Here is a 27,249-nt window from a genome sequence, read left to right on the forward strand (position 1 = left end):
ATTGTAAATGCAGGTGTAAATGCCTGGCTTCTTGCCTGGATGCAATATCGTCTCATGCAATAACTGCCCAATGTATCCTTACCTGTAGTGAGAAACATGAAGAAGAAGAGGAATCCCAGGTATATCTGCATGATGAAAAGTGCAATGTAGGGGGGACTTTTGATACGTCTGCAAAAACTTGAGAGAGAATAAAGCATACTTGAAATGTCTATCGATTAGGCATGTGTAATCCATTTAAAATGGTTCAAAAGCACTTACAAAGCTAGGGATGCTGGTGCTTTGTTTCTAAAGTGTTTCTAAAGTTTAGGACAGTGGTGAAAATTTCAAAACTCTAATAAGACTAATGAAATTTCATTACTATTTCATTTATCATGATTGCATATGCGCATTAAGGAAAACATCACTGTCAGTGGAGCTCTTATCTCCCCCATTTTTAAAGCTACTGATGTTTAACTTGCCACAATGGTATAAGATACTTACCACTATTAGCCCACCAAATTTCAGAGCATTTTACTTATCCACAGAATTTTGGAAAACCTTCAAAGTTTTTATAAAAACATTTTTTTAATAATAAAGAAAATCTGTTCCTGGTTTGGAAGTGTTATTTCCTGTTTCACTGTGTGGTCTTTACTTTGGGAGTAGTTGTTCTGCTCCAAAGATTTTGTTTTTGTGGCAGAAATTGTGTTAAATTGGTGTAGAGTCAACAAAGCAAAAAGCACTATAGGGTGATGTCCCTTGAGCAAAGACAAAGATTTTGCAGTGTAATAAACTTTTACCATGTTTTTATGTCAGAACCAATTAGGAACTGCCATTTATAAACTAAGAATAGAAAACGTAATACAGACACCGTCAAGGGACATCTAGACTGACCCCCTTCTTCTGGACAGAAAGGCACCATCCAAACTCTCCTGACATCCTATTAATATGCTTCCCCGATTGTCCACCAAACCCTTCTGTGTTGTTCATAGGAGTCCTGTGTGCCAAGATTGGTTCAATTTCATCATTGGTGGAGTTCAGAATGCTCTCTGATTGTAGATGAACTATACATCCCAGTAACTACACATGCCGCATTTGCTCCCTTGCCTGGCCTGCTTTGAGTCCGGAGGCATGCCTGAAGACCCCGACGTGTGCACCAAAAGTCACCTCTTCTCCTGAACTTTCTCCTCAGCCATTGGGACCGAGAGAGAGAGACAGACAGACAGAAGTGGAGATGCCCACCTTTCCTGAAGGTAGGCACAAAAATAAAGGAGGGAACAGAGGTGGGAGATACCTCCAGCCAGAGGGGCTCTCTCTCTCTCTGTGTCTCTCTTGGTCCCAATGGCTGAAGAGAAAGTCAGGAGAAGAGGCGACTTTTGGTGCGCATGCTAGGGTCTTCAGACATGCCTCCAGACCCGAAGCAGGCCAGGCGCGGCGGCTCCGCCCCTTGGCCCACCCACGGATTGGGGAGAGGAGAGGAGGCGGGTGGAGTGCCGGGGGATCGGGAAAGGGAGCCGGTCATGGGGAAGGGATCGAACGCGGAGTGGAGCAGGAACGAGAGGGGCTAGGCGGGGCTCAAGGGTCCAGTACCTTTGGGTAGAGGATCGCCCAGCAGCGAGGCAAGAAAGCTGAGGCTTCCCCCGGAATGCTAGGGCTATTGTGAGCTGAGGGGGCGCTCCTCAAGTGGCTGTCGAGGGGCATTTACAGAGGCGCCTTTGCGCCCCTGGCAAAAAAAAGTGTTCTGTGACCGCTTATTTCGCGTAATGGACGAGCCGCCCTGGTTGCAATCCCAGGTGACAGCAGGATTGAAGAGAAACAAATGGAAAAGCTGGCACGATATGAGGATTTAAAGATCGAACTGCAAAGACTCTGGCACAAGCCAGTTAAGGTGGTCCCAGTGGTGATCAGCACACTGGGTGCAATGCCTAAAGACCTTGGCCTGCACTTAAACACAATCAGCGCGGACAAAATTACCATCTGCCAGCTGCAGAAGGCCACCTTACTGGGATCTGCATGCATTATTCACTGATACATCACACAGTCCTAGACACTTGGGAAGTGTCCGAGGTGTGATTCAATACAACAGTTAGCAGAGTGTCTGCTGTGGAATCATCTTGTTGTGTTTCAAATAATAATATATATTTTTAATTTCGATCCCACCCTTTCTCCCCCAGAAGGACTCAGGGCGGCCTCCAAGTACCAAGGCAAGTATTCAATGACATATACAATCATAAAAACAAAGCAGAGATTCAATGCCATATGCAATCATAAAAACAAAGCACAATAAAATAGCAAATCATACTTTAAAAGCATGTATAAAATAGACTGTATGGGGCGGATAGATGATCAGGCCTCATAAAGTGCAATAGCAATAATTACTGTTTAAGTATAGAATCTAGAAATACAAAATATAAATGTAAAAGTGGCTCAACAAATGTGTAAACCCTTGACAGGATATTGGTCTTAGGGAGGGGAAATAACTTCCTAAGAGCTACAGAGATACTTGCAGGAACACCTCAGCAAGCAAGAATCCAAAAGTGGCAGCCTAAAATCCAGAACCTCAATCAGTGGCTGATATCAGATAAGAAGCTCCATCCTAGACACACAGAAGATTGGGAGACTTGGAAGGCGCAGAACAGACTGTGCTCTGGCATCATGAAAGGCAGAGCCAACCTTAAGAAATGGGGCTACGAAGTGGAGCCCACGACAGGTGAGTGTGGAGAAGAGCAAACCACAGACCACTTACTACAATGCAGTCTGTGCCCTGCCACATGCACAAAGAAGAATCTTCTTACAGCAACACCAGAGGCGCTCGAAGTGGCCAGCTTCTGGTCAAAGGAAATTTAGTATTTACACCACAAAGAGGTGTAAACATTTTAGCAATGCTTCACAACAGGCCTAGTTTTATGTACTTGTGAAGATGAGCCCCAAATCTTTCCATAATCCTGGGTCAACGCATCTCTCTGAAAGGTTCTATACTTTCTCAAATTTAATATCTAATTCAAATTTCTTCAATGCTATATCAGTCAAAATTTATTTTTCCTTTAAAGCAATATACTACACTTTGTTCCATGTGTATTAACTTTTAAAAAAAGCTCCAAATAGTAAAACACACATTTTGAAAGTATAACATATTTGAATAATTATTAATATTTTAAGGTAACTTTTTAAAAAAACCCAATAATACAGCAATTGGTTAATGCCAATTTAAACACATGGAAGAAAAGAATATTTATAAATGTCTTTTAAATGGTTGAAAACATGTTAACAAACACTCGTGAGAAGAATTCTGGAGGAATAAGAAAATCATCACTGTTCAGAATTTGTTTTGTGCAAAATTTGCACATTTTTAACTCAGAAATTTCTGTTTCTGTGCAGAAATATTATTTCTGGGCTGAAATTGCTTTTTCTTGTTCAGAACATGTAGTAATTTCATATTTATTCTGCACAAAATTCACCCATGACTGAAAGCACCGGGATTGTGGCGCAGCTGGCTGAGTGTCAGCTGCATTAAGATCACTCTGACCAAAAGGTCATGAGTTCGAAGCCAGCCCAGGTTGGAGTGGGTTTCCAACCAATTGTGTGTAGCCTGTTGTTGCCCTTTGCAACCCGAAAGACAGTTGCATCTGTCAAATAGGAAAATAAGGTACCACCTTAAAGTGTGGGGAGGCTAAATTAACTAATTTATGAGGCCATAAAGAAGACTCCAGCAAAGCATTCCAGCGGGGAAGCATGTGGGGAATGCGAAAGTGCTTCATCAGCATCGCAGATGGACGATGAAAGCGACAGCTCCCCTGGCAGCCAGTTAAATAGCCTCTGTGTATGTCTGTATATGTTTGTATGTCAAAAATTGGCATTGAATGTTTGCCATATATGTGTACACTGTAATCCGCCCTGAGTCCCCTGTGTGGTGAGAAGGGCAGAATATAAAAGCTGTAAATAAATAAATAAATAAATTTGTTACCAAGCCAACTATTTCCTTATAGGAAACAGCAGGAAATGATACAATTATTATTATTATTATTATTATTATTATTATAAAATGTTTTCTATGTAAATAAACAATGTGCAAATTTTGTACAGAATAAGTTTTAAAGTGGAAATAGGTTTCAATAACTGTGTGGATTTTGAATATGCTTTTGCAATGGAAAGACAAATGATAGGATCACTCATTGCTTCCTTCAGGAAGAAACTTTGTGAATAATTGCGTCCCTACTTAAAAATGAACATATTTGAGAGTAACATGAATGAACCGATCTATTCATTCTGAATGGGATAAATTTACTTGATTTGTAAAATTATTCAAAAATGTTCTTGTCTTTCCTAAAAACATTTATCTGAAAATTTAGGACCACTCAATGAAAAATATAATAACCTAAGATAGTTTATTTTTTTACTCATGTGTGCATTTTGCATAATAACAATAGAGTTTTGCACAACAACATAAATGAAATCATTACAAAGAATCATGATATTTCTATAAAAACTTGGGAAAAATGCAGAAACTCTCATAATGCTGAGAAAATATGTAATATTTTGCATTTTCATATATAAAATAAATAGTTATATCACTTACCCACGAAGGTAGCAAGGCTGTTTTTAATTAATCTGATATGGAACGTCTTTTCTTATCAAGTGAATTTCAGAAAATGATCCCTTTTCCTTTTATGCATACACTCAGAAACTGGAGGAAATTTACATGTACCACACCTTTTTCTACACATATTAACAATGTCCTTGGAACTGTCGATGTTGAAGAGTTTTAAAAATGTGTGCAATAAATTTTATTGTACTGAGTTGCAAATGACAAAGTCTTATGTCTTAGTGTTAACTGCCATCTTTTTGTTCCTGCACATGGCGGGAGTTCAAAAGGTATAGACTACTGCAACGTGCTCTATGTGGGGCGGCCAAATTGCTCGCTGGAGCAGCATACAGGGAGCATACCCCCCCCCCCCCCCGTTTCATCAGCTGAACTGGCTGCCAATCTGCTACCAAGCACAATTCAAAGCTTAAGTATAATGAGATTTTATTGGTAAGATTTGCCTTTGCCGTCTTCTGAGCCCAAGAGAGGGTAACTTGCCTAAAGTCACCCAGTGAGTTTCCATCATTGGTGACTGGAATCCTGTCTCCAGAGTCCCAGTCCAATCCTCGTACCATTACACCATGCTGCCTGTTTTATGTATATTTTCAGACAAAATGAGGACACAGGTGTCTTGGCCAGCTGGATGAAAAAGATACAGAATCTTATTATTGCTGTTTATATTATCAATCTTCATGGCAACCTTGATTTAAAGTGACTCTGTCCTATAAACCCCCATGACCAACAGAATAAATAAAAATACTGTGTTTTCTGATGGTCTTTGACGACCCCTCTGACAACCCCTTGTGATCACTCCAGTGGTCCTCCTGACACCGAGGTTGAGAAACACTAAGACTATCTAGTGAGCACATTGTAGATAGCAGGATTTCTTTAATTCTCAGCCAGTGGAAAGGATTTATCAAAGGAAGATATTCATCAACAGGAACCCAGAGAAGGTCAGGGGCAGGAAAGCAGCTGATGGAGGTGCCAAGGAACATACAATAGCTCGAAGAGTTTTATTCCATGCAGGTATGCCTATGGTTATTTTTAAGACTCTGCAGAGAGCCATTGTAATGCAGCCTTTTGAGACGATTCTGGTAGTGATGCCTTCTAGAAATTAAGGTAAAAAAGGTTATATCGTTAGTAGAGTTATAGATCAAAGTCATTGAAATGCAAGCAAATTTTACTCAATACCCTTGATATCATCTATATATTCTCAAGCTGGTTATTTTTATCATTAAAATGACACAAACTAGAGTAGACCAGATACAGCAGAGTGAAGATATTATTTCCTTTTTCTGTAAAATAATTTTTATAATCATAAACAAAATATAAAAAGTTTTGTAAAAAGGAGATAATATTTGCAGCCCGAAAGACAGTTGCATCTGTCAAGTAGGAAATTTAGGTACCGCTTATGCGGGGAGGGGGGGGGGGGATAATTTAACTAATTTACAAAGCCATAAAAATCTCCAGAAAGCATGCAAAGAATGAGGAAGTACTTCATCAGTGTCACAAATGGACGGTGAAGTGACAGCTCCCCTGGTGGCCAGAATACCCTCATGAAAAGCTGGAATGTTAAATAGCCTCTGGTTGTCTCTCTATATATGTTGTGTGTCTATGGCATTGTAATCAGCCCTGAGTCCCCTACGGGGTTAGAAGGGCGGAATATAAATACTGTAAATAATAAATAAATAAATAAAGTATAGGAGAAAGAACATTTAAAGTGGGGGGAACATTGTGATTGAAGAAAAGTAGGAAATTGCAAAAAAGAAAATAAAGGAGAAAGAGTGAAGAGAAAAAAAGGAAAAAGAAAAAAGAAAAGGAAAAAAGTTTTTGAATGGCTTCCGTTCTTTTTCCTTACGTTCGAGTTTGTCAGTTTTCCCATTCTATCAAATTTTCCTTTCCCAATACTAATCTATTTTAGTATGCCAATTTCTTTTTCTTATTGTTCTATAGTTGGAGTTATATCCTCATATTTTCTTTAAAAATTGACCAATCTGTCATTTTCATGCTTTTTCCAGTATTCTTCTTTAACAAAAATGTAAGTCTATCCATATCCTTTATTTCCTATATCTTGTCTATCCTAAGTTCCTTAGCTGGTAGAATGTCTAGTTTCCAAGCTTTTGTGTAAACCATTCTTTCTGCCGTAGTCAGATAAGAAAAGATCTTTTCTTTATTGCTATCAGCAAATAGTTCAGAGTCAAATATCCTCAGTAGGTAATGTTTCATTGTCCATTCTGTTCTTAGAATTGTTTGGCATTCTTTGTGTATCTTTTTCCAATAACTATTTACTTTTTTTGCATGACCACCACATGTGGTAGTATGACCCTTCCTGTGTCTTACATTTCCAACATTTATTGTCTGCATCTTTATACATCTTTCCCAACTTTTTTGGTCTTATATACCAACGGTGGAGCATTTTTAACCAGTTTTCTTTTAGATCTGAGTCATATGTATATTTAAGCCTTTTTGTCCAAATTATTTCCCATTCCTTCAATTGTATTGGTCTGCCTACATTTCTTGCCCTTAGAAGATATTATTACCCTTGGATCATTGGGCATTTGGACACTCTTGCTTTCTGCCCTTCAAGCAAAAGTAAAGGATGGTACCAGTCATCTGATTACAATAGAGCTCCCTTTCCACTGATATCATAGGCAGCCATATTTTCACATTTAGTTAGTGGGGAGGAGGAAGCTAAGGATAGGGAGATTACAACTGCAGGTGAAGCCAGGTGAGAAATTTACAATAAAAAATAGGGGGAAAAACACGTTGAATGACGGCAAAGGCATACCTGTGTCATAGTCTGGGTCTTGAATGGACAAGTTTCCTTTTGGAATATCTGCATCAGGGCAAGAGAAATTCAGTAAAGTTTCTCCTCAGTTCTGAAAGGCTCTGTACAGAAATGAGAAGTGGCCTTTGGAGCAGGGAAATGGTTCCTTTCTATGTTCCAGTGGGACACTGGAACATAGAAAGGTAAGTAAGTAAGTATATGGCAGCAAGAGGGTGATGCATTATTTATTATTTATTTACCACATTTGTACCCCGCCCATCTCACCCCAATGGGGACTCAGGGCTGCCTTACAACAGGCAGCAATTTGATGCCATGCATGGCTTTAGAAAAGTTGCTCCCCATCCAAATCTGTTAGCAGAAAAATTGACATTTTAAATATACTAAGTATTTATCCAGATAATGTAGAACCTTGTTTCACAAATTTAGGAACCAACCATGTTATATTTATAAGGATTGATCCTTGCATATATTCTATATTAGAGCACAACCTTTGTCTAAATAAAGCCCTAAATCCAGTACCTGAAATCTCAGTTTAGCAAATCTGGAGGACAAAGGAATGAGGATATGACTTGCTAGATACCTTGGTGAGCCGTTGCTATTTAGTAGGCCTGTGCAATCAATGAAAAAAATGTTTCAATACTCATTATGAAATTAGGGGTGTGTGGGGATTGTTTCTAAAGTATTTCTGAAATTGGGCAAGGTCTGTATCAAAACTATAACTAGTTAACTACTTTTTCATTACTTTCAGTAATTGTTCTAAAGGAAAAGTAATTGTGCCAATGAGGAAACTTCAGGGGCTCCTTTCTCCCCCATTGTTAGAGCTATTGGCATGAAACTTGCTACAATTATAGAATTATAGAATTACATTTACCACTGTTAGCCCATAAAGTTTCAGAATGTTTCACTCATCCACTGATTTTGGGGAATTAATTTTTTTTAAAAAAACTACAAGAGCATTTTTTTTTATTTTTAATAATGACACAACATAACGGGAGATCATTCTTCCCAAGTTTCAGAAAGATTCATACATCAACTGATTTTTGAGAATTTTCTTCAAGTTTTGACATTTTTTTTAAAAAAGCCACAACAGTTACTCATTGAGTCTCTCTCTACATGACACATAACATAACATATTAACCCATAGAACTTCAATTTAGTGATTTACTCCCAGTTCAGCACAGATCTTACTAGTGTTGAAGTATCAGTCTGTCCTCTTTGCACATTCAATTGGAACTCTGGTGGCTGCTAGGAGGGATAAATCTCTCCCCTATCATCATTGGGGTTTTCTGATGATGTGCAGAATTCTGTAGTTTAGGGCAGAGCCTTTTGAATTCTTGGGCATAGGGCTCCTCACCTTCCCAAACTACATTTCCCAGAATTCTCTGCTCTCTCGGTCTCTTTCCCAGCGAATGCAGCTCATCCCGCCCAACTGCTTTCCTCATGGTGAGAGGCAGCTTGTTTTTTTTCTTGATTTAAAAAGGAAAGGGGCCTCTTTGGCTTCTCTAACTACATACATATCTATAAGTACAATGTAAATACACAATGTTCTGTTGCTATAAACTTTAGCAAAAGTATCAATTCAATTAATCATGAGAATACTCAATTAATTCATATAGCACACAAGCATAGGGAACAAATTCAATGGGACTATTTACAATGGTGTAACAAACATAATATTCATGTTTTCCAAGGACGATAAGCACCCGGGAATTCTTGTAGCATTCCCAAGACTTTTTATCTCATTTGAACTCACATGGGACTATTTTGAATATGTTAAATTTTGTCCACACGACTTTTGGAAGATCCAACTAATTATTTGGAAAACATGAGTATTATGTTTGTTACACCATTGTAAATAGTCCCATCGCACTTGTTCCCTATGCTTGAATTAATGGAGTATTCTCATGATTAATTGAATTGATACTTTTGCTGAAGTTTACAGCAACAGGACATTTGTGTATTTACATTGCCTCTTTGGCTTCATCTCACTTGTGCTGACAATGAAACTGACTTTGAGAAGCACTCAAGGCCTGGCAGGAAAAATATTGGGTGAATGTTTCAATTCTTAAGTTTCTGTATGGGCACCTCTGTGTTTCTTAATATATGTTCGTATATACAAATATTACAAATTAAATACAACGAACGATTTATAAACAAAGTTTTGCACACCCCTACTATTTAGTTGGGACAATGGTGAGCTTTTTAGGACAACAAAGCTTTGTGTCATCATGTGTTTTGTGGGAATATGGAACTGTGTATTGCTTTGGACTAACCCAGCCTGGTTTGTGCTTCTTCTCACTCACCACTTCTGACATCAATCCACATGGCACCACAGGCATCTTCAATTACACGACATTGTACTTTATTGCCAGTACAGTTGTTGCCAGCTCCTTGACAAACTTCGCACTTTAGTGAACTACCTGAAGAAAAAAGAGAGAACAAGTCAGGAAGATTATAGAAAACTTTACAGTGATTTGATAAGGAAAGGAGAAAATCCAATAGCTTGAGTAACTATGACACATCCAAGCTCAATATGGTTCAACATTCAGTGGTTTCTACAATCTTCCTTACAACCATGAATGGAGTAGGAAGTGCTGGACTTTGGGGAAATCCTAAATTGACATTCTATGGGTTAATATTAGGCCTGGGCGGTTTCGTTCGTTAATTTTGTAATTCGTTAAATATTCGTTATTCTTAGCAATTACGAAACGATTACAAAACACATTTTCAAACCCGGAAGGGTTTTAAAATAACGAAACGGCATCCCCCATACTTTTAACGAGCTTCCGCCCGTTTCGTAAATGGGATGGAGGATGCTGGTGCCCTGGGAGCCAATCCGGCGCTCCCAAGCACCCAAGTAGTGCACCGTGGCTGTTTCTGATTGGCCGGCAAGCCCTTTAAAAGCGGCTCCGCGTGGCCGCACAGCTCATTTGTTGCGGAGGCGAGGGAGAAGAGAAAAGGTCCGGGAGGGCGGCTTGCATTGGGTTGGCTTGGTTGGTTGCTGGCTAAGGTTGGATTGGATTTATTCCTTGCTTATTATTCATTCCTTGCTTGGATTCATTCCTTGCTTATTATTCATTCCTTGCTTGGATTCATTCCTTCCTTCGGTTTTTGTTAATTTGTTAATTTTCAATTTTTAAATATTTTTTTAAAATACCTGTCTTTTATTCTTAAAAAAAATACAAAACATATTCTTAAAAAAAATGACTCTTCTGTTGGTGTGTGCTCTCGTTTGCCCTGTCTCGTGGCTGTGTTTGGTCCACATCAGGGCCAGTTTTTGGTTAATTTTCCATTTTTTAATATTTTTTAAAAATACCTGTCTTTTATTCTTAAAAAAATACAAAAAATATTCTTAAAAAAATGACTCTTCTGTTGGTGTGTGCTCTCATTTGCCCTGTCTCGTGGCTGTGTTTGGTCCACATCAGGGCCAGTTTTTGGTTAATTTTCCATTTTTGAATATTTTTTAAAAATACCTGTCTTTTATTCTTAAAAAAAATACAAAATATATTCTAAAAAAAAAGACTCTTCTGTTGGTGTGTGCTCTCATTTGCCCTGTCTCGAGGCTGTGTTTGGTCCACATCAGGGCCAGTTTTTGGTTAATTTTCCATTTTTGAATATTTTTTAAAAATACCTGTCTTTTATTCTTAAAAAAAATACAAAAAATATTCTTTAAAAAAAAAGACTCTTCTGTTGGTGTGTGCTCTCGTTTGCCCTGTCTCGTGGCTGTGTTTGGTCCACATCAGGGCCAGTTTTTGGTTAATTTTCCATTTTTGAATATTTTTTAAAAATACCTGTCTTTTATTCTTAAAAAAAATACAAAATATATTCTAAAAAAAAAGACTCTTCTGTTGGTGTGTGCTCTCATTTGCCCTGTCTCGAGGCTGTGTTTGGTCCACATCAGGGCCAGTTTTTGGTTAATTTTCCATTTTTGAATATTTTTTAAAAATACCTGTCTTTTATTCTTAAAAAAATACAAAAATATTCTAAAAAAAAAAGACTCTTCTGTTGGTGTGTGCTCTCGTTTGCCCTGTCTCGTGGCTGTGTTTGGTCCACATCAGGGCCAGTTTTTGGTTAATTTTCCATTTTTGAATATTTTTTAAAAATACCTGTCTTTTATTCTTAAAAAAATACAAAAAATATTCTAAAAAAATAAAAGAGTCTTCGGTGGCTGTGTGTGCGTTTGTCATTTGTGTAGTTCCAACCAGTGCGCTCTTTTTGCCAACACAAAGTGCTATAATACAGTGCTTGCTCATTTGTGTAGTTCCAACCAGTGCGCTCCTTTTGCCAACACAAAGTGCTACATACACTGCTCGCTCATCATTTGTGTAGTTCCAACCAGTGCGCTCTTTTTGCCAACACAAAGTGCTATAATACAGTGCTCGCTCATTTGTGTAGTTCCAACCAGTGCGCTCCTTTTGCCAACAGAAAGTGCTATAATACAGTGCTCGCTCATTTGTGTAGTTCCAACCAGTGCGCTCCTTTTGCCAACAGAAAGTGCTATGAGTGCTCGCTCATCTGTGTAGTTCCAACCAGTGCGCTCCTTTTGCCAACACAAAGTGCTATAATACAGTGCTCGCTCATTTGTGTAGTTCCAACCAGTGCGCTCCTTTTGCCAACAGAAAGTGCTATAATACAGTGCTCGCTCATTTGTGTAGTTCCAACCAGTGCGCTCCTTTTGCCAACAGAAAGTGCTATAATACAGTGCTCGCTCATTTGTGTAGTTCCAACCAGTGCGGTCCTTTTGCTCATTATTAGTGTAGTTCCAACCAGTGTGATGAAACGCTTCCTCCCCGACTTTTCTAGTCGCAAGGGCCAAGTGCTATCGCGAATACCGAAGAAAGGCAGGGGACTGAAGATGAACACATTGACAAGAAGGGAACATTCATCCAACGAGATGGTTATTGAAACACCCACAGATGCTTCAACCAGCTGTGAGATGGCAGAACCTTCTTCTTCATCAGTTCGAAAGACTCTACGTTCAGATCCTGATGTCCTTCCAAGTACCTCTGATACTACTTGTTATGAAGAGGAGGGCGAGGAGGCGGACGTGTCAGAGGAATGGGAGGAAGACAAGATGGAATGTGCTTCCACCACAGGAATTAGTGATCAAGAGGACTGCATGCTGATGGAGGGCGAGCTACAGAAACAACCAACAATTATACTCCCTTCCACAAACACCGACAGTCCAAACACGAGCATGAGTACATCTGAAGTGCCTAGTAGGGGTAGGCCGAGATCGCTCCTATGGGATCATTACGACGTCCATAATGAGAGGGCCACTTTGGCAGTTTGCAGGCATTGCGGTGTGAGCGTCAGCAGAGGAAAAGATATGAGGCATCTTGCCACAACAGGGCTAAGGATGCACATTAAGATACACCACCCAAATGTGAAGTTGGTCCTTCTTACTTAACTTGCAATACTGCTACAGAAATTAGTATGTATGCAATACTTCCCAGATAATTTTCAGAGTTTTTTCAAAGTGCAATTTCTGTTACTTTTTGTTACTTTTCTTTATTTATTTCTTATATTTACTTTCTAAGTTTTTATAATATTATTTTTATATATTAATAATTTATAATTTAATTTTATATATTATTTTTATTATTATTTATATTTATATAATTTTATTTATTATTATTATTATTATTATTATGTATTTATATTTTATTTATTTAAAATTTATTATTATATTATTGTTTATTTCATTATATTATTAAATTGACTCAGTTTTGGCTACTTTATCTTATTACTTTTTTATTTAATATCTTAATATCTTGTTCTATTTGATTATTTTATTTGATTTATTTTATGAAATGATTTTGTTTATAGAGCATTTAGCATTGCGCAATCGCGTCCGCCATCTTAACGAATCGATTCGTTATAACCTTAACGAATCGACCCCCGCACCAATAACGAAGCTTCGGAAGTGATTTGCACATGCGCGGGGGGTCCGCCATCTTAACGAATCAATTCGTAAATATTTACGAAATTTCGTAAATGCCGAACTTTTTTAAGGGAAAATTTTGTAATTATTTTAAATATCCAAACAAAAAAACACGCCAATTACAAATCGATTTTAGAAACAAATTTTTGCGTTGTTACCCAGGCCTAGTTAATATGTGTCAGATAGAGAGAGACATTCAATGAGATAGCTGTTGTGGCTTTTTTTTCATTGTCTATATGAGCTCAAGTCCCTAGAAATTCCTTGTCTACTTTAGACATGTCTACCCATGTCTCTCTATGTGTGTGTTTGTGTGCAATTCCTCACCAGTAATGAGAAGTAGAGAGAAGAAGAAAAGTCCCAGGAGAGTCTCATTGTTGAAGGACATGTTCATATGAGGGCTACTACAAAAGGTTGATCTTGGACGAAACAGGGATGTAATTCCAGAATGAAGTTTTCTGCAAACACATATGGAGCATAAGCAGGATTGAATAAAGTACACTCCTTGCTTTAATAAATGACTAATATCTAGGATGCATTTCAGAGATGGCCCGAGTGTCCACACCATCTTAAGTGGAGAAACAAGAGCTACCCTGACGTATACTTTCTATAAGGGGGCAGAATGTCGACCCATGAAATTTTCCTTCAGTCTCCAAATCTTTAACATTGCAGAAAGAGAGGCATAGAAAAGAATTCATTCTTAGAACATCGTGTTGTGCTATAGGACTGAGAGAGAACACTACTCTAGAAATTTCTAAGTCCTCCAACAGAACTCTGTGGTTGATTTCTTGCAGAATCTGACCTTAACATCACACAGGAAGCCCTAGGTTGAATCTATACTACCATATAATCCAGTTTCTGAATCCAGATTATCTGCTTTGAATGAGATTATATTGGGTCTACACTGCCATATAATTCAGTCCAAAGCAGATAATTTGGATTCAGAAACTGGATTATATGATAGTATAGATGGGGCTCAAGAAATTCTAGAAAGTTATCTCAGATAAAAAAATTAGTGAATTTTATATTCATGAGTTTTCCATTTTTGTGAGGATCCTGTGCCCTTGATTCCTGTAAATGTGGAAGTTCTGCTGTATTTACTATGTTCATAGCCTTTGGTCACTTTGTTTGCCCATTTACTAAACTATGACTGGATCTACGGTACCATAAAATACAGTTTCAAAATGCAGATTAACTGCATTGAACTGGATTATATGTAGGTGTAAATTCAGCCTATGTTTCCAGGGGGTTATGGAAAGAGTGAACTGAAAAATCTATTGTCAAAGGCTTTCATGGCCGGAATCACTGGGTTGTTGTAGGTTTTTCAGGCTGTATGGCCATGTTATAGAAGCATTCCCTCCAGACGTTCTCTCAATTCTCTCCTGTTATAAACTCTAAAATTATAACAGTAAATAAAGAACAAACTCCAGAGAAGAAACAATCAAGAACAGCTAATCATCTCTCAACAAAGGATTCCCCCAGGCAGGAACAAGCCACACCTAAAAATGGTCAGGCCATCAAATGCTAAACAAGGTGGCCAATTGAAACATTCACAACTATCTCCAACAGACAAGTTTTTTCTCATACCATGGACTTTCCAGATATATAAACCCAATTTTCCTAGTTTCCAACAGACTTCACAACCTCTGAGGATGCCTGCCATAGATGCGGGTGAAACATCAGGAGAGGATGCTTCTAGAACATGGCCATACAGCCCGAAAAACCTACAACAACCCAGATCTGAAAAATCTCAATTTCTGTAGAACAATTTCCTTTTTGATTAACACCCTTTCTTTGTTTCACCGTGCCACACTTTTTAAGTAGTTTAGTAAGACCAGACTTTAGGCTGCTAAAGTAGTTATTCTGGACTGCTTTAATGATCATGTATTAACAAATCTCTACACTACTTGGACTTCTTCCTGAACTTCTCTGCAAACATTTCAAATCTGTTATGTAAACAGAGCAAGACAACAAAATGAATTCATGTAAGCATCATTTATTGCATTGGTCTGACAATACAAAATTAAAAAGTTTCAACAAAGAAATATGAACATAACATGGATGCAGGGGATATTGGGTTCATTAAATACCTGATCTTTTAAACTGGAGATGTCACAGACTGAATTTGGGGTTAATGTCTTGCATGCAAAAATGTGGAAATTTCCAGTTCCATGTCACAGATAATTTTTTGCACCATACTTTCCTCAACAGTTGTCTTCTTGGAATTAGACTTTTAGGAAGCAGCCAACTCTAAAAAGCTGCATGATTATATGTTGTGATGATGGTCCATCAGTGAAATGGCAAATTCTAGAATAAGGCCATCAGTGCTTCTGTCATAATAGATTATGCAAATTCCAGGATGTGAGACACTCTGACTCTCAGCATCTGTCGCAGGCCAGCATGTCAAGATTATTCCATAGGAGCAAGGACATCGAGGAACTCCTAGATATGGGACGTGGATAATAACTAGGATCTAGTCACACTGTTGTGGTTAACTAAGATCACAGTTAAAGTGGGTCCATGCCTGGTGAGCTGTATGTTAAAAACCAGCTAGACCGGGAAAGAGAAACCAACTAACTAATATTTTATTTATTATTTATTTATTTAGAGCTTTTATAACCTGGTCTTCTCGACCTCCGAAGAGGGACACAGACCGGCTAACAGCAGAAAATTCAACACAAATATAGTAAACATAATAGCATCATAATACATTAATACAAAATACATTAAAATACAGATCATACAATATCATACAATTACAAAAGCCAGGTCATCAGAATAAAATCACAAATTCATCACTATCTGCCAGTGTGGTCAGCTGTTATTGACTCGATCATCATTCTGCAAATTCTATATTCCAAAGCCAGGTTTTTACCAGCTTTCTGAAAGTCAGGAGGGAAGAGGAAGATCTAATCTCCAACGGGAGAGAGTTCCAGAGCCAAGGGGCCACCACCGAGAAGGCCCTGTCCCTCGTCCCCACCAGACGCAATTGTGAGGGTGGTGGGACCGAGAGCAGGGCCCCTCCAGAAGATCTTAACAACCTTGATGGTTCATAGGGGAGAATCCATTCTGACAGGTAAACTGGCCCGGAGTCGTTTAGGGATTTATAGGTCAACACCAGCACTTTGAATTGTGCTCGGAAGCTAATTGGCAGCCAGTGGAGCTGATGCAGCAGAGGAGTAGTATGCTCCCTGTACCCTGCTCCTGTTAGTAATCTGGCTGCCACTTGTTGTACTAGTTGAAGCTTCCGGGCAGTCTTCAGAGGCAACCCCACTTAGATAGCGTTGCAGTAGTCTATTCGGGATGTAACCAGAGCGTGGACCACAGCGTCAAAAGCATTGCACAAAAATCAATGCTTTGGGGTTAGAAAGATTAGCCGTTTACAAGAAATGTTTCCCAGGGGATGCCTGATTGTATTTACTCAATCTTTGAAAAGGCTCTTTCTATGCCCCAAATTACTGCAGATGCAGACTGTGGCCAGGAAATCAGAAGACGCTTACTTCTTGGGAGGAGAGCAATGTCCAATCTTGATAAAATAGTAAAGAGTAGAGACATCAGACTGGCAACAAAGATCCGCCTAGTCAAAGCCATGGTATTCCCTGTAGTCACCTACGGATGTGAGAGCTGGACCTTAAGGAAGGCTGAGCGAAGGAAGATCGATGCTTTTGAGCTGTGGTGCTGGAGGAAAGTTCTGAGAGTGCCTTGGACTGCGAGAAGATCCAACCAGTCCATCCTCCAGGAAATAAAGCCCGACTACTCACTGGAGGGAAAGATACTAGAGACAAAGTTGAAGTACTTTGGCCACATCATGAGGAGACAGGAAAGCCTAGAGAAGACAATTATGCTGGGGAAAGTGGAAGGCAAAAGGAAGAGGGGCCGACCAAGGGCAAGATGGATGGATGGCATCCTTGAAGTGACTGGACTGACCTTGAGGGAGCTGGGGGTGGTAACAGCCGACAGGGAGCTCTGGCGTGGGCTGGTCCATGAGGTCACGAAGAGTCGGAGACGACTGAACGAATGAACAACAATGCCCCAAATTGAAGACAAGCCATACAGGCTTATTTCAATTGTTCGTGTGTACGCAGAGTACACGAAAAGGGATGCAAGTACAGCAATTTTGCTTCAAAATGTACAAGCATAAACATACAAAGAAATACAAAATAGCTTATACAGTTCTGATAACTATTCACCTATTCAAACTTGCCGCCCGCTCACATGATTGGCCAAAAAAGATGCTGGCTAGGATCCATGCCAGGATTGGCTGGCACGGAAAAATGGCAGCCAAGGATGGTTAGAGTGAATCATAGAATCATAGAATCAAAGAGTTGGAAGATACCTCATGGGCCATCCAGTCCAACACCCTGCCAAGAAGCAGGAATATTGCATTCAAATCACCCCTGACAGATGGCCATCCAGCCTCTGTTTAAAAGCTTCCAAAGAAGGAACCTCCACCACACTCCGGGGCAGAGAGTTCCACTGCTGAACGGCTCTCACAGTCAGGAAGTTCTTCCTCATGTTCAGATGGAATCTCCTCTCTTGTAGTTTGAAGCCATTGTTCCGCGTCCTAGTCTCCAGGGAAGCAGAAAACAAGATTGCTCCCTCCTCTCTGTGGCTTCCTCTCACATATTTATACATGGCTATCATATCCCCTCTCAACTGCAAGGACACCTCCTCTGGGAGGGCACAGTCTGGGAAAACAAAGGGTGAAGATATGAAGATGGGCCTCTGATGAGCTCAAATGTCAAATCCTGTGTCAAACAAAGATAGGAGCTTTGAAAACAAAGGTGCAAGACTCAAGGGAGAATGAGTAGTCAATGTGAATCTAAAATAAAGGAGGTCTATGAATGTATACACTCTGAGCTTTTGTTTTTGCAAGCAACAATTTCTCAGTTTCAAGTGGACCACATAGCTAGGTAAACAGGTTTGGGTTTATCTGGTCTGGCAGGAAACCACCTAACTCTGCGTACACACGAACAATTAGTTTGGCAATTGTTTTTAGCTTGGGAACAGGCACAAGGGATTTGCCCACCCTTCCCATCCAGGAAATCTCTCAGCTGGAAGGTGAACATCTCTGGACTTATCTGGTTACATTTTGATAAAGAAGTTTATATATATGTAATAGATATGGTATATCAAAAAATAAAAGTTATATAGAAAGTAATGAAGAATAGATACAATTTATTAAAGGGTTAGATATGAACATTGTTACTGGTTTGGTCTTGATTGTCTGATGCTTTAAGCTGCACAAGTCAGGAAAGGGCAGCTAAAGCAAGAATTTGCAATTGGATGCCCCCCCACCCCCCACCCAAGGGTCTGCAAACCAAAAATAGGCAACTTGGAAGTCCCTGAACTGACACAGAAGTAGAGTGGGCAGATCAAAAGACAACCTGGCAAAATGGCAGTACCGAAAAGAGTCCTCCACCTTGTGCAACTGTGGAGCAGAACAGACAACTCCACATCTGTATGCTTGTCCGCAATGTCCTGCCTCATATATAGAGGAAGAGTTGTTGGAGGCTACAGACAATGTGGCTGCTGTTGCCCATTTTTGGTCAAAAGATATTTAGCCACTTGTGCTCCTTCTATTTTTGTCAGTTTTATCCAAATTTATGCAATGCCTTTGATACAAAAAAACCCTATAAATATTTGAGGGGGGGGGGGTGTGGCTCGAAAACAACATGGCTTCACCATTATGTGGTTTGTGACAGTCAAAGATGTTAGCTGCCATCCTGCATTGAGAGACAGGCTATAAAATTCCACTATGGCAGAATGTCAATATTTCTTCTCTCTTTCATCCTTCAGGACTCAAGTAGGAGACCATGTGTATATCAATTATATTGTTTCTTTCAGAATCTCTAAGAAAGTCCCAGTGGATGCCTTCATCATTGTACATCTGGTTACAGCAATATAGCACACAGCCTCGTAGGACCCGTCCAGGCACCTTCTACACTGCCATATAAAATCCAGATTATCTTTTTTGAACTGGATTATATGTCAGTGTATAAGGGGCCTCAATTTTCCTTTGCTCTCTGCCAACCATGAATTGACTATGTCAGAGAAAGCAGCTTGAAAAAAATAAGGATGGGGGTGGGAATTTTGATTCCTGCATGTGGAAGGTAAATATTTCTGGTTTCCTCAATGTCAAACAAAAATAAAGGGTTATACCTGAGGGTATTTGGTCCTCTCTAATCTAGGAAGATAAGCAGAGTCCATCTTGCTTTGTACTTGGATAGATCACTAGTGAATACCAGTGCTGTCAAATATATTTCAAGTGAAAGTACTGGCAAAACCATAATTTAGGATTCCTTGTCTAAGAAATTCCTATGAAATTCATGAGTTTACCATAGGCCAACAGATTATACGAAGGTACATAGCACATATGCATGGACACATGCTACCAACAGGATGCTCATTTTGATTGGATATTATCTGGTAACAAGGGATGATAGAACCATTAACCGAATACACAGGAGAAACTACAGGTGCCTTTCATCTCACTTTGGCTGAAAATGTAAGCTATAACATCTAGTAGAATAAAAGCTTGTAATTTAACCACTTCTTTGGTACCTGAAGAAAAACATTCTTCCTCAAATTCCATATATAAAAACTAACTGGAGAAGCAGTTGGATATTTCTTCAACATTGATGGTGAGAAGCATGCATACCTGAAAGCAGTCTAATTTAGTACCTATTGAGAAACCAGTTTTGTCTTGCATTTGCTAAGATCAAAATCTGAGAATATGTCATTAACTTTTTAAAATACTAATTTATTAAATTTTCCCCTAAGATAACTGGATTCTGTAGACTTCTTAATTAAGGCTGAAATAAAATCTGTACTTAATGGGGTTTTTTAAAAAATTGTTAAAAAATCATTAGGAACTTAAAGATCTCCCTAGCACCACCATATTTATTCAATGGACAATATTGAGATTAGAAAGTTGGATGGCCGAAAATGAAAATATTTCTTCCTCACATGAGGGATTACTCATGGAAAGTAGAAGGAAAATTGGATATTTATAGTTTTCCAAAAACTGTACCTTTTTCTTCCCAGAATAACTCCTTGAACACTTGGAAACATTTGAATACAGGTGGAATATGGTGGAGGAATACCCGCTTTCTCTACAAGATGGAGACTTTGGTTATTCATCCTCACATGTAAATGTAGCATACATCATTGTCCCAAGCCTGCTCCATTGAGATTTTGGATCAAGACAACTTGTAGTACCCAGTGATCTGCATTAAGAGTAGTGATGTTTGTAAAAAAAGACATGGAGATGTTTGGATTTTAAAAGGCCACCACTTTAAGGTGATTGTTTATAAAGCTATTGTCCTCCCAACCCTTTTAAAATGCCTGGGAAACGTGAACTGTCTACAGACATCACACTCAGCTCCTTGAGCAATTCTATCAGCATTGCCTCAAAAAAAAATCCTGCAAATCCCTTAGTAAGACAGGAGGACAAATGTCAGTGTGCTGGAAGAAGCAAAGACCACCACCATTGAAGCGATGCTCCTACTCCATCAATTCCGCTGAATTGGCCATGTTGTCCAAATGCTCAATCACCATTTCCCAAAGCAGTTACTATACTCCTCAGAAATAGAAAATGGAATGCTGGTGGACAGGAAAGGAGATGTAAAGATGGGCTTAAAGCCAACTTTAAAAACTGTGGCATGGACACTGAGAACTGGGAAGCCCTGGCCCTTGAGCGCTCTAACTGGAGGTCAGCTGTGACCAGCAATGTAGCAGAATTCAAAGAGGCACAAATAGAGAGCGAAAGAGAGAAATGTGCCAACTTTGACCGGGATCACCATGCACCTGGAAACAAATGTCCTCACTGAGGGAGAACATGCAGATCAGGAATAGGGCTCCACAGCCAAGACGCTACACTTGGAGGACCATCATCCTTGGACTATGAGGGATCACCTAAGTAAGTAAAACTGTTGAAGTCTTGACTTCCATGGAAACCGATTAAAACATTACATGATCTGCTTATTAGTTGATGATTCCCAGAAACCCAGTCTTCAAAGTCAGAAAAAGACCTGATATGACCAAAGGATGTCAAATGGGAGAAAACTACTCCCGTTATATGTATGAATGTGTTATCCAATCATAGGGTAGCCCTGGTGATGTCCTCCAGACAGGGTGTCACAATCGCAATGATTACACAGGGGTTACATCAGAATAGGAGTCCACAATGAGTGACTGGCAGCTTTTTCAGCCTAGGCTTATGTGACAACCATTACTAGCATTTTGAGGCATACTTTGCTGAGAGTTGACAGCATCTCCACCACATTTGCTCTCTGACCTAGCTCAGTCAGGTTTGCATCTGCAATGTCTCAAAGTTGGGAGAGATTATTTTGTAGCCATTTTCAGGAGGCTCCTTAACATTCACCTAAATGCTGCTCAGTGCTCACATACTTGGTGCTGGAGTCTGGATCTCCCCACACCTAGCCATGGAGAAAGGTGAAGTGACAACTTCAGACAACTTGGACATGGTAAAAACTAACTCCTGGCTGAAATTACACTCTCCTGAAAGTAAGGCCATGCCACTACAATGGTGCGAGAGTTCTGCTCAGACTACCACGAATCCTATATGGTGAACCAAGGCCAATCAAAATCTTTTAGAGATTGGAGAAATAATTTAGGTTGTGTAAGGGAGTCACATACACTGCTCTAAGATCCTTGGAGAAAAAGCAAGATACAGATGTGGTAGAACTAGAGGCTGAATCTAGCATTTTTAGTGAAAGCAAAGAGGAAACCAGAAGGGCCAGGCCTGATGAATTCTGCATGCTAGAAGTAGCTTCATGTGTTTAGGTCTCTTCCATACCATCCTACTAAAGCAGGTATAGGAAAACCCAGGCCCGAGGGCCAGATGTGGCCCCCTTGGGCAATTTTCACAGGCCCTCCTCTCTCTCACCATCCTATCCTTCCTTCCTTCTCTCTTGTCTTTCTCCTTTCCTCCCTCCCTCTTCCTTCCCTTCCACACTTTTGTCCTTCCTTCCTTCCTTCCTTCCTTCCTTCCTTCCTTCCTTCCTTCCTTCACTCTCTTTTGTCTTTCCTTCTATCTTTCCTCCCTTCCTTCCTCCATTCCCTTCCTTCCTTCCTTCCTTCCTTCCTTCCTTCCTTCCTTCCTTCCTTCCTTCCTTCCTTCCTTCCTTCTCTTTAGTCTTTCCTTCTATCTTTCCTCCCTTCCTTCCTCCATTCCCTTCCTTCCTTCCTTCCTTCCTTCCTTCCTTCCTTCCTTCCTTTTTTCCTCCTTTCCTCCTTTCCTCCTGGGCAATGTTTAGCTGGGAGAAGGGAATGTAGAGAGGGAACATAAGACCCATGTTTCAAGATTTCAAATGGTGTCCCATTGAGGGGAGGTGTGACTTCCTGCTGCTCTAGAGACGAAAGCACAAGGGAGCAGTGGTGTCAAATGGCAGCAAAAGAGATTTGACTTAAAAGATTAGGAAGAACTTCCTGAAAGTAAGAGCTGTTGGAGAAGGGGCATAGTCTGTCTCGGAGTGTGATAGAGTCCCCTTCTCTGGAGGCTTTTCCGCAGAGGCTGTCTATTGGGAGTGCTTTGATGTGCTTTCTTGCATGGCAGGAGGTTGTACTGGATTGCCCTTGGGGGTCTCTTCCAGCTCTAGGATTCTAGGATTATATATCAGGAATAAGCAATATGGGGTCTCATGGATACACTTTCTCTCTCCTGTCCACCATCTCATTCTGACCAAGGCCAACCCTTTTCGGATCCAAATGTTTCCTGGTTTTCCTTCACTTTCTGCATCCGAAAGAGAAGAGAAAGGGGAGTAAAAGGGCAGGGAGGGCACTCCCTTCCAACCTGCCCATCCTGCTCCAGCCCGCTGTGCAGCCCCCAAGTTAGAAAGTTTACCTATGCCTATACTAAAGGATATCTCAGTGTGTCGTGTGCTTCTTGGATATCCCCATCTATTAATAATAATAATAATAATAATAATAATAATAATAATATTTACTTGATTTATATGCCACCTTTCTCCCTGTGGAGACTCAAGGCAGCTAACAATTCCATACTTTGGTTATAGTTTTAAAATCACAATACATTTTTTTAAAAAATTAATACCGTGTGGATTAAGGTTAAAAATCCAGATTAAAATATAATAAATAGTAGAATCATAGAATCATAGAATCAAAGAGTTGGAAGAGACCTCATGGGCCATCCAGTCCAACCCCCTCCCAAGAAGCAGGAATATTGCATTCAAATCACCCCTGACAAATGGCCATCCAGCCTCTGTTTAAAAGCTTCCAAAGAAGGAGCCTCCACCACACTCCGGGGCAGAGAGTTCCACTGCTGAACGGCTCTCACAGTCAGGAAGTTCTTCCTAATGTTCAGATGGAATCTCCTCTCTTGTAGTTTGAAGCCATTGTTCCGCGTCCTAGTCTCCAAGGAAGCAGAAAACAAGCTTGCTCCCTCCTCCCTGTGGCTTCCTCTCACATATTTATACATGGCCATCATATCTCCTCTCAGCCTTCTCTTCTTCAGGCTAAACATGCCCAGTTCCCTAAGCCGCTCCTCATAGGGCTTGTTCTCCAGACCCTTGATCATTTTAGTCGCCCTCCTCTGGACACATTCCAGCTTGTCAATATCTCTCTTGAATTGTGGCGCCCAGAATTGGACACAATATTCCAGGTGTGGTCTAACCAAAGCAGAATAGAGGGGTAGCATTACTTCCTTAGATCTAGACACTATGCTCCTCTTGATGCAGGCCAAAATCCCATTGGCTTTTTTTGCCGCCACGTCACATTGTTGGCTCATGTTTAACTTGTTGTCCACGAGGACTCCAAGATCTTTTTCACACGTACTGCTCTCGAGCCAGGCGTCACCCATTCTGTATCTTTGCATTTCGTTTTTCCTGCCAAAGTGGAGTATCTTGCATTTGTCGCTGTTGAACTTCATTTTGTTAGTTTTGGCCCATCTCTCTAATCTGTCAAGATCGTTTTGAATTCTGCTCCTGTCCTCTGGACTATTGGCTATCCCTCCCAATTTGGTGTCGTCTGCAAACTTGATGATCATGCCTTCTAGCCCTTCATCTAAGTCATTAATAAAGATGTTGAACAGGACCGGGCCCAGGACGGAACCCTGCGGCACTCCACTTGTCACTTCTTTCCAAGATGAAGAGGAAGCATTAGTGAGCACTCTCTGTGTTCGTCCACTTAACCAATTACAGATCCACCTCACCGTAGTTTTGCCTAGCCCACATTGGACAAGTTTCCTTGCCAGAAGGTCATGGGGGACCTTGTCGAAGGCCTTACTGAAATCCAGGTACGCTACATCCACGGCATTCCCCGCATCTACCCAGCTTGTAGCTCTATCGAAGAAAGAGATCAGATTAGTCTGACATGACTTGTTTTTGATAAATCCATGTTGACTATTAGCGATGACTGCATTTGTTTCTAAGTGTTTGCAGACCACTTCCTTAACAATCTTTTCCAGAATCTTGCCCGGTATCGACGTGAGGCTGACCGGACGGTAGTTGTTTGGGTCATCCTTTTTTCCCTTCTTGAAGATTGGGACCACATTGGCCCTCCTCCAATCTGCTGGAACTTCTCCCGTTCTCCAAGAACTCTCAAAGATGGTTGCCAATGGTTCCGAAATGACTTCCGCTAGTTCCTTCAATACTCTGGGGTGTAGTTGATCTGGCCCTGGGGACTTGAACTCATTAAGAGCGGCCAGGTATTCCTGGACGACTTCTTTCCCAATTTGGGGTTGGATGTCCTCCAATCCCTCATCCACTCCATCTTGCTGAGGTTGAAGACTCTCTTTTTGTGAGAAGACCGAGGCAAAGAAGGCATTAAGTAGTTCTGCCTTTTCCCTATCCCCTGTCAGCATTGCCCCATCTTCTCCTCGAAGAGGTCCTATCGCCTCCTTGTTTTTCCTTTTTCTACTGACATAAGAATAGAAGCCCTTTTTATTGTTTTTAATGTCCCTGGCAAGTCTGAGCTCGTTTTTTGCTTTAGCCTTGCGGACCTTTTCCCTACAGGTGTTGGCTATTTGTTTGAATTCTTCTTTGGTGATCTTAGTAGCCTTTAAAACTCACAATCTTCTCTCCCACCCCCCCCCCCCCCCACCCCTCAATTCGATTCACACTTCCACAGCAGCATGTCCTTTATTCTTCCCCAAATGCCTGCTGGCAGATGAAGGTCTTGACCTACTTGCAGAAGGCCAGCAGGGATGGGGCCATCCTGGTCTCTCTTGGGAGGGAGTTCCACAGTAGAATCATAGAATCATAGAGTTGGAAGAGACCTCATGGGCCATCCAGTCCAACCCAAGAAGCAGGGAAATTACATTCAAGCACCCCTGTTGGAGCAACCACCAAAAAGGCCCTCCCTTTCTGTTTCTCTCTTTCAGTCTCTCCTCATAGATATACATGATTCCCTCCAATGAGCATATGAAGCCCAAGAGATAAGCAGAAACGTTAGGAAAATTATCATAGCAAAGAAAATATATTTTGGCTCATATAAGTGTTTTGCATATTCAAGGGCTCATCATAATCCACGATTTAGTGAATGAGGTCCAGCAGAAAATGATTTTCTCTCTCCAATTCTAGCTAATTTAAAATATAATTATACCAAAAATTCAGCCAAGTTACTTTGAGGCAGAAAATCACTGCAACCCTGCTTAGCTTCAATGTCTTTCTGTCTTGTTAATCTTTGCTGTTTTATCAGTCTTTACTGTGTTGCTGCCACATTGTTATTGTGTGAGGTAGTGATTTAGGCATTATGACAGTTTAACAAAATTAAGGACTGAATAAAACAAAAACAAGAGACAAACGATAAAAATTCTCTCCTTCTCTTTCTTTCTAGGACTCATGGAACTGTTTCTATGCTTTCTTGCAATTCCATGATGTGACAGACTGGTATCATCCCAAATTCCCGCTAAAGCAAAGCTACCAAAGATCCAAAAAATCACTCCTCTAATGCATCCTCTCATATTTCTCTGGCTTCAATCAGGCATGCTACTATTCTGGGCAAACAAAGGTGAGTTCAGAAGAATATTCATATTATTACATTATAAAACATACATTTGTCATGGTAATGGTGTCAATGACAGTCTGTGGGTGTATTTATCATATCAAAAGCAAACCAATGTATTTGAGAAAACACAAAGTTTAAAAAGTTGGCATTCTATTAAATGTACTTTGACCAGTAGCTGGCCACTTGGAGTGCCTCTGGTGTTGCTATAAGAAAGTCCACCATTGTGCATGTGGCAGGGCTCAGGTTGCATTGTAGAAGGTGATCTGCAGTTTGCTCTTCTCCACACTCGCATGTTGTGGACTCCACTTTGTAGCCCCATTTCTTAAGGTTGGCTCTGCATCTTGTGGTGCCAGAGCGCAGTCTGTTCAGCCCCTTCCAAGTTGTCCAGTCTTCTGTGTGCCCATGAGGGAGTCTCTCATTTGGTATTAGCCAAATTGAAGTGCTGGGTTTTAACCTGTCACTTTTGGACTCTCGCTTGCTGAGGTGTTCCTGCGAGTATCTCTGTAGATCTTAGAAAACTATTTCTTAAGGCATTGGCATACTGTCTGATATCCAAATAGGGGATGGGCCAGAGCTGTCACTGCCTTGGTCCTTTCACTGTTGGCTGCTACTTCCCAGCAGATGTCAGGTGGTGCAATACCAGCTAGACAGTGTAATTTCTCCAGTGGTGTAAGGCACAGACAGCCTGTAATAATGCGGCATGTTTAATTAACAGCCACATCCCCTGTTTTAGCGTGGTGATATGTGTTCCATACTGGGCATATGTACTCAGCAGCAGAGTAGCAAAGCTCAAGGGCAGATGCCTTCACTGTATCTGGTTGTGATCCCCAGGTTGTGCCAGTCAGCTTTGGTATGATATTGTTTCTAGCACCCACTTTTTGCTTGGTATTCAAGCAATGCTTCCTGTAGGTCAGAGAATGATCCAGGGTAACTTCCAGGCATTTGGGTGTGCTGCAATGCCCCAGTGGGTAA

General features: G+C 40.4%; 1 protein-coding gene across 1 annotated transcript in view; it reads left to right on the forward strand.

Annotated features, from left to right (window-relative positions):
- Positions 1–2,631: 2,631 nt before the first annotated feature.
- LOC137094859 (phospholipase A2 inhibitor and Ly6/PLAUR domain-containing protein-like) overlaps positions 2,632–27,249 on the forward strand; it is a 36,486-nt gene continuing 11,868 nt past the window's right edge. Inside the window, exons 1-2 of the mRNA XM_067460777.1 lie at positions 2,632–2,686; positions 26,185–26,280. Of these exons, the coding sequence (XP_067316878.1) occupies positions 2,632–2,686; positions 26,185–26,280 (151 nt within the window). The remainder of the gene's footprint in view (positions 2,687–26,184; positions 26,281–27,249) is intronic.

This window comes from Anolis sagrei, chromosome X (assembly GCF_037176765.1).
Source record: "Anolis sagrei isolate rAnoSag1 chromosome X, rAnoSag1.mat, whole genome shotgun sequence".
In the NCBI taxonomy this organism is placed as follows: Eukaryota; Metazoa; Chordata; class Lepidosauria; order Squamata; family Dactyloidae; genus Anolis; species Anolis sagrei.